General features: G+C 33.8%; 1 protein-coding gene across 7 annotated transcripts in view; it reads right to left on the reverse strand.

Moving 5' to 3' along the window:
• Positions 1-9,135, reverse strand: part of LOC108689543 (uncharacterized protein CG43867) — a 76,407-nt gene that overhangs the window by 23,216 nt on the left and 44,056 nt on the right. Inside the window, exon 1 of one of the 7 annotated variants that reach the window (XM_018196346.1) lies at positions 7,889-8,128. The exons of the other annotated variants lie outside the window; for them this stretch is intronic. Within the exon in view, the coding sequence (XP_018051835.1) occupies positions 7,889-7,963 (75 nt within the window). The 5' untranslated portion in view covers positions 7,964-8,128. Of the gene's footprint in view, positions 1-7,888; positions 8,129-9,135 lie in introns of those variants that run through there. 7 annotated transcript variants of the gene reach the window in all.

A 9,135-nucleotide genomic window follows, 5' to 3' on the forward strand; every position in this document is an offset into this window, starting at 1 on the left:
AACTAATAAATTATAATTGAATTACAGAATTGAATTGCCGGGATATTATAACAATAAAATTATTCTATTTAATAAGTCAAGCAAAAATATTTCGAGGATAATAAAATGTTATATGTTAGTATAATTAAACGTATTGAAAACCTTGTTGTTCACAACAACAGAATCAATCATTACTTTTTCTGGCAATGATCGATTCAATTTTCTCGCTTGTTACGAAAAGAGCGTGCTTTGTATCGAACACTTCCTCGACTTGCTCTCGATACGGGAGAAGAGTAATGGCTGGTGGAATTAGCTCGACGAAAACGAGAACGTATAACGGTTAGCACCTCGTGCGTTAGCGTTTCTTCTTCTGCGGTACCACAGAGCGAGTGCACGACCCTTATTTATAACGAAATCCCGGGGTCGAGAAGCTGGATCGCTCTCCCGTGCCTTGTATATTAAACTATGCCAGCCCCTAGAAAAGGGGTACGAACATACGGACGGTTTCACCGCAAGGGTCACGAGTGAACGAAGGGAATTATGTTGAATATGGCGAAACTTCAGATTCATCATTCACATCTCATGATACGAACTCTTATTTAATCTTCCTTTAACATTATTGCCAGATATGATGAACGAACCATCATAATATCGCGTTTGTAATCATCCGGATACCTCGAAATTTATAATTTTGTCATCGAAAATACGAAATAATTTTACATTTTAATTTTGATAGCAGAGAATATAGGAATATATTTATATTATATATAATTATTATATATTTAATATATTTTTGACGGATAAATTAAGTATAAGTTAAGTATATCCACTAAGTTTTCAATAATAACGTTTTCAATTTAGTTAATTTAATGTTTAATTTTATAATATTTAACAATTTAAGTAATCCAGTGAAATGATTTTAATAAAACGAGCTAAGCGTTTAGATAAATAATAAATATATTAATTTAGATTGAAATGAGAGCAGCGATATCGCAATGTATTTGAGATATTTCATCTAAACAACTTTATTAAAATCATTGACCTTAACTGGATTATTTAAATTGTTAAATATTGTTTTGCACATCTATAAACGAACTAACATTTATACTTGTTTTTACTTTTGTAATGTTTAATTTGTCTGTTATATTAATAATGTTTTTAAATTTATCTTTTAATAATACACAAGTATGTATAAAAAATAAATGGTATAAATACGTACAATTGCACATGCAAAATAATAGCTTTATATACTTTTTTATTAACAATACATAATATATATTATATGACATATTTATTTAATAATTATATAATAAAAATATAACACTACATTTTTTTTTATATTCTAAATATTCTAATAAGAGCAGGTTTTACTAAAGTTGGCTTTTTGAAGTAACAATCTAATATTAATAGAATACATGTCCGCCATAGTCCAAGGAGAGAGTTCAAGAGGAACAAACGGGTTATCCGGTCGAACTAATTCTCGTATTTCTTTATTATCACGGTCGTAACGCCGCCGCCTGTCATCGTCACGTAACGTTGTCGTGAACGTTAGTACAATCGTCGTTATTGCACCCGCTTGGTGCATCCTACCGCAAAAACGGAACGCGCGCGCCTATGTGCCCAATTCCCAGTGCAATCCGCGTAACTGCGACATTTATTCGAGACAACCAATGGAAGTGTCGGCTGGCCGGTACACGCGTCCCATATATATAGCGTTAGCGTCGTGGCCACTCGCCGCCATCGTCTGAATCATTGTTAGGAAGGAGCGCGAAATTTTTTCGTCCGCTTTAACCACCTTTTACTTCTGGTTTTATGACGCGCTTTCTGCCATCGAAAGTTCGTGACACCAGTTTTATGCGATTCATGATAGTACACGATGGTTGTGTAATCTTGCAGGCAATATCTAGTAACAAGAAAACATTCAATATGAGAGCGAATGAGAATAGAAATTCTGCACGAAACAGAAGTTTGTTAAATTAATAGTAAAATAAATTTGTATTAATTCTTCTTATATTGACGTTTCGAATTCAAATCAAAGGTTGTACTCTTCAAATATGATAGAAGAGATTCTACTTGTTGCATATGATGATTGAATTTCTTGCTGACATTGGATACATAATTGAATTAGAATTTTGTAATTCGCTGATGGATCAAAACGTCCAATAAGAAAGATTAATACAAATTATTTAGTTAATTTAGCGCACAGAATTTTTATTCTCATTCGCCTTTATAGAATATTTTCTTAAATATTAAATATTAAAAATTCTTTCAATGACGTTCATATATTATAAAAATAATTGAATTAAATCCGACCCAGATCTAACAAAAAATATAAACGAGCAAACTTTTTGCACATCCAAAAAAATTTGCTCATTTATATTTATTAGATTTGGGTTGGATTTAATCAATTATTTTCTTGTTGTTTAAATTTCGAAAATCCAATTAATTGTCAGTACTTTTTATTGTTAATGTAATAATGACGAATGTGGACTGTTTATATTCCTAAAAAATTTATGTACTCTGCTTAGTTCTAATACGTTTCTAATACGTTTCTAACACATTTTTCTTTTTGTCGTGATACAATTTTAGGATCGTTTCATTATGGTGTGAAGCTAAAGTTGATCTTATTCGACGATATTTCAGCTAAGTGTTTATAAGTCGGGGGATACGTACAGTCATAAAAAGCTTTGAAACCACTGACTTAGTGGAGACGCAAATGGCGCGGGACTAGTTTTGATGTGTGCAGTAACGGGCGACCAAGTTGTATCACGATTATCTTTCTCTTGCTATTGATGAGAAAAGAGGACAGAAAAAAAGTCTGAAGGTTGGAAAAATAAACGAGAAGCGTTTTAAACGAAACGATCAAAGACTATATATAATCAAAACTGCATTTTTTATTACGCCTTATAGATATAAAATATTAGAAACTTATAAAAGAGAAAAAAAACGAAGAATAAACAATCGTAAGATAAAGAAGCAGATTTAAACAAGAATTACATATCGATACAAATGAAATGGATTCATTATATCTTGCATTTTGGAATAAAAGTCTTAGGTTTTAAAAATATTCGGAAAAGAAAAAAAAATTTTCTTCAAAAAATAAAAGACAGAAAAAATAAAATAAAGAATAATGCAACGAAGAAATGATAAAATTATGTACCAATGTAATTAGGATTACGTTCGTTACGTTCATCATATTGTATTGTGTATATCTAGAAAAAGAAGTGCCTGAAAATCATACAAAGATCCAATCCTGAGTGTGTAACAGCGACAAGCTAACACGAAGGTTACAGGAAAACGAAACGCGGGCATAGGAGACGTTCGAGAAATCGCTTAGGACCGAAGTGATGGCTCCGGCACGAGATAAAGAAAGAAGCTAGTGCCTTGTAAAGCTCGTAACCCAGATGCGTCCCGTGTGTTTTATTGCCCTTTTACATTCCACGACTTGAGGGGTGGTGATGGTGATGGTAGTGATGGTGATGGTGGAGGATAGCGGCCGTTCGCTGTCGTTTCTCGTGTGCGCCACATATACGATTTTACACGAAAGCGCGAAATCGTGCCGCCGACGTTTTAGCTGTACGTTACCGGCGAAAAGTGCGGAAAAGTTCGCTGAAAAGTACGGAAAACTTCCGCCGATCGCCACACTAAGAGTCGTCGCTCCTCACTAGCCGACCTGGTACGGCATTGAAGTTTTATGCAGCCATTTATAATGTCTTGACATAATAATATTTGTTCTGATATCATATAATAAAAATTCTTTTAATTCTCTTTTCTGAAGAAATGTACAAATGATTGCACGGAGAAAAATATTTGGTTGAATTAACTGGACAACATTGTGATGGAAAATGAACGATTCAGAATTCTAGTTAAGTTTACTAGATTTTTGGTTATTTCAAACAGAATTCTGGTAGAGTGGGAATTGGTTATTTCAACAGAATTTTGGTAGATTTAACCAATTCTGGATTAGCTTCCGTTCATCTTCCGTGTGCTAATATTAATAATCTTAAGTACAACACTGTTAAACAGTGTATTAAACTCGCTTAACCCGCATATATATCTTCTCTTTCTTCTTTACAAGTATTAACTACATATTTTAATAAAGAAAATCAATTGCAGAACAACTCTTTATCGAAAAATAAAATTTATGAAATCAAAATTGAATTTTGAATTTACACAAATTATCATAACCAGTCACACACATACACATATATAAAATTCGTTTTCTGAAGAATTTACTCCTCATGAAATATTTTTGAAATAATTTCTCTTTCTCAGCGACATCCAATTATAACAAAAATATTCTTAACTGCCTTTTATTCCCTTCGTCTTCAGCCGTCTTGTACTGCGAAAAATCCATTCGGTAGACCCGACATCAGTGTATTTGACGGCCAGGATTAATATTTTTCGGCCAGTCGGTGGTAGGCGCCAAGAAGGTCGATAATACGTACCCTTGCCGCAAAACGGAAAGCCGCTTAGGCCAGCAACCGCGACCGAAAAAGCTTTCTACCAAGGGAAGGCTTTCCCTCCTCTCTTACGACCTTTACGCTCCCATTGCGAAACTCGCGGATGTCTGTTTGGCGATAAAGCTCAGCATCCCTTCCGCCTTCGTACGTTTTCTTAGCTTAGCCCTCGATACACCCGGAAGCTTGCTTCCGTTAGAAAAGGATCAGTTTATGCTCAGCCGAACGTTATGAATCAAAAAAGGGAGATCAGAGATATCGGAAATCTTGGATATACAAGAATATATATTATATAAGAACGAGACTCTCCGTAAATAAAATTCAAAAGATGATATAACAAAAAAGAGATTTTTTTAATTATCAAAAAGACAAAACGATTTACTTCTAATGTGATATCTTATTGTAAGGTTATCTATAATTTTTTCAAAGAATAATTTAAAATATTCATATGATTACTGTACTACTGTGTAGACTCTCTTTAGCTCTTTAGCGCTAAGTACTGACAAAATAGGACAAGTACATTTTTATTCCTTTTACTTTATTTGATTGATAATAATTAGGGAATAAACACAATTTTACACAATTGAAAAGGCAAGGGGAATCCATACATCACAGTATTTTACATATGAATTCCACAAGAAAAAAAAAAAGTGATGTTGGTCAGATTCGATAACTTCTTAATAAGATGTTAATGCGATCTAATATCAAATAATTTTAAAATAGCGTATTAATTGCACTAAAAAAATATTTATTAAATTATTAAATTTTTATCTAATTTTTATCTAATTAAGCCTAGTTTTATTCTTCTTTTTTGAATAAAACAGTTTATCGTCTCATGGTCAAATAGAAGCCGTTCGAATATCAATTAATCATAACGTAATATTGTAAATAATGTAAGGTAGTAACTTTGGATGATTCGATTTCAGACTGCGGCATTTGCTTGAGAGCATTAGCGAAAAAGTTCTTAATTATTTTTGTGGTTTATCACGGCAAATTCAACTCATTCGCCTACCGATTGCAACTCTGTGGAATAATAAAATTAAAAAGAGACCGGAAAATTGAGATTGGAGTCGAGCTGCGAGTCGAGAACACGCCCGAGACTTGTCGCTCAAGACTCGCGCGGCTCCCCCAAGAAATACTAATTACAAAAGTAATTACAATAGTAACAGTAGACACGATAAACGGTATTATCCCGTGCGACAAACGTAATTGCACGGTAACGGAAAGACAATTAACTGCTCCATTTTCGCGGGCAAACGGCGCGTTACCGCACGTATACTTGCGTACACGTACGCAGATACGTACAAAAACACACACACACACACACACACACACACACATATATATGTGTGCGCGATGTTATTTAAACTTCAGTTTACGTTACCGTGCGACGCTTACCGGCACATCCTGCTATGCAAATGCGTGTTGAATTATACATTCCGTCCGCGAATTATAGATACATCCCGCAAGCGGAAAACGCGCTGAGTTATTATTCCGTAATCCTTCCGTTAGGGTTGTATCGCGAATTCATTTTGTATTGTAATTCCCGAAAGACTGCCGTGGTGGACGTCGCGCCAGCTTAATATCGTGCACGTTGTACATATTCGTGACGCGCACAACACAGCGCAGTTTGAAACTAAAGCGAGAAATTAACCGGAGTGTCTGCGCAATTTTTTTGCTCCGCGCGGTCATTTTTTTAGCCTTAAGTTTAAAGTTCGGCCAATGAACCGATGATTCAGCAGTCATGAACGACGATTTTCTGTCGCACTCGGTATTATTACAAAAGAGCGGCAACGAGGGAGGAAATGTACCGAATAAAAATGTCGCGCCATAAAGCGTAAACCTAGCTTTCTGGTAGCTTTTTATTTGACATTTATTCGTGACACTTGTGCATGACAGCAGTATGGACGGTATGATATAAGCTGCATGCTAGGTTTTACATCTGACATTTGTTTCACGACACTTGTGTCTGACACTCGTGCCTGACAGCGGAGAATAGTAATAAGCGATGAAGAATTTCTCTCAGATTGCATTACAATGAGAGAATGCTAGTAGATGAATTAATGAAAATGTCATGTTCAGTAAAATTTAACTCAGGCAATGAGAGAGAAATGAATTTCCTATTAATTCGAATTAAACATTTAATTCATCTGAGATTTCATTCAAATTCATAACAAAACAATTTAAATGATAAATTTTATTTCAAAAGAGAGAGAAAGAAAGAGAGAAGATAAAAATCAGATTTCGTTTCTATTGATAGATTTTATATATATTGATTGATTTTTCTATTGATATAAAACTGATAAAAATTAATTTAAAAGAAAGAAATGATTTTTTATTTTAAAAAATCAGTTCTCTGGAATTACGTTTATGACCACCCCGAAAAAGAAATTCCTGAGAAATGATAAAGTAACCAGTTTTTCTAACAATTAAATCTTTCTTTTATTTATTCGAAGAAAACATGTTACCTCAATAATATCGTTTACTATAAAAATATGTGAAGGATTGAATTAAAAATCAAATTTTTGACAATTTATACCCATATTTAATTTAAAAAATTTTTTCTTTTTATAAATTAAATATGAATATAAATTGTCAAAAATTTGATTTTTAATTCAAACTTTTACATATGTTTACAATAAAACGTTAATTGAGATAAAATATTTTCTTCAGACAAAAGAAGGATGTACAGATTTAATTAGCTAGAAAAACTAACTCTACTAGTTTTTTAATGCCTTTTCGGATGGTTCTACCGAGGCAGCCATTAACGTACTGCTAGAGAACTCATTTTAACCCCTATACGTGGCATATATATACAAATAACCACACGTGTGGCGAAATGTGGACGCTCGCTAAGTGGTCCATTCAGCGATGCCTGACAGAATACATTACAGGAAGCCACAGTTAAAAACTGACTTCCCAATGAAATTTCTTTTGTTCGCAACTGTACAGGTAATTCCTCCCTCTTACGGGAAAATTTCGCTGCACTCAGATAACCAAACATATGAGAAAACCATCGGGCTTAATGTTCTCGAATCTCGAGCTCGCTATTTCTTAATCGAGCTTTTATGACACATTATCTTCTTAATATTCTTTTGATGTTCAATATAAAACTTGTCAACTTAAGTCGTTCTTAAGTTGTTCTCTTAAATCAAAATTCATTTATATTTAAATGAAATATATTCATTCACAAGTTTCACAAAAATTAAATCTGATCGTAAATTTTATCACAAAAATGACTAAAAAATGTATCTTCTTGTTTATTGTTTCTATTTCTTGAACATTAAAAGATCTTGTACGGTCCTTCTATTATTGTTTTTAGTATATTCTTCAATTCTTTTGTTTGTACAACACACATAATATCTACAATCAAACCACGTTTTCTTAAAGTTAGAGGAACAAGCTTATCGTGAAACTTCGTGCGAAATGAAAGGGGATTATATGATTACCTTGCGAAGCATCTCCTCGAGAGATTCCATGTCCAAAGCGGAGTTGTTGTTTTCGGTGTGTACGGGTTGCATCATTGGCAATTTATCAATCCACTCCAGATGAGTCACACAGTTTTCTCGATGAGAAAATTGTACTCGCGGACACTAATCAAAATCGTTCGGCTGCGATGATTTCATTGAATGTCATAAATATCGACGCGATCGAAACTTATCACCTCGTGATCACCATCGTTTCTCGCGTTTCACGTCCATCATAATCGAAATTGTGTTCACAATGATTGTTTATGGACAGACAGATATGCGATAAGATATGTTTGGATTCGGATACAAATCTAAAAATCAAAACTTATTACGCTTTCAATCAGTATCAAAAACAGTCAATCGCTATTAATAAACTTAATTTATAAAAAAATCCAATTTTAAAATCCGGTTTAATTTGAAATTTTATTTGCGTTTAATAAATATTCCTAACTAAAATTAAAAAAAAAATCTTAAAATAAAAATTGATATTTACTTGTTATATTCTTGCTTTTATATAAGTTTAATGGATATTCAGCAGGAAATTTTTGTCACATTATCGATTTTTACACGTGTTTTTATGTATCTAGTCACAGTGTGGAATTGCATTTCGTGTTGGCCGCGGTAAGAAAGGTTTGAGAAACAGTGGATTATATATATAGAGAGATGAAAAGGAGACGTTGCAAAACGACGAAAAGGGAAGGTTAATCTTTCGGCGGGGGCGAGAGAGACCTGCCATCGTCACACAGCGTCGTCATCGAGGACTGTCGAGAGCGTCGCTCTCTGCACGACTATTTTCGGACGTGGGGTATTTTTAAGCCTCGCTTTGGGAGTCCCGAAAGGCGCGATTTCTAGAAGAAAGAAACGCGCCGTTTCCTGCCACCGTCTGTCGCCTTTCACGATGCAGTTAGTCGGTGCTGCACTTCACGGACAATCAAGAAAGAAAATATGAGGAGGACGTGCGTGCGTGCGTTCTCTTCAGAGAATGTATACGTTCGCTTTCAGCTAATTGAGACATAGGATAAGCAGAAAAAATATATTTCAAACCGACAAAGCTGTCATTTGGAAGATATTTTAAGCAATTTTCATGACATGACAGAATGAGATTTCCTTTCATTCACCTTGCGAAAGATGTACACATACAGTGAATAAAATTAAAGATTAAAATCATAATAAAAAAATGTATTATAAGAAATAATAAATCAATATATATATATATATATATATGT

The sequence above is a fragment of the Atta colombica genome, unplaced genomic scaffold, assembly GCF_001594045.1.
Source record: "Atta colombica isolate Treedump-2 unplaced genomic scaffold, Acol1.0 scaffold27, whole genome shotgun sequence".
Taxonomy (NCBI): domain Eukaryota; kingdom Metazoa; phylum Arthropoda; class Insecta; order Hymenoptera; family Formicidae; genus Atta; species Atta colombica.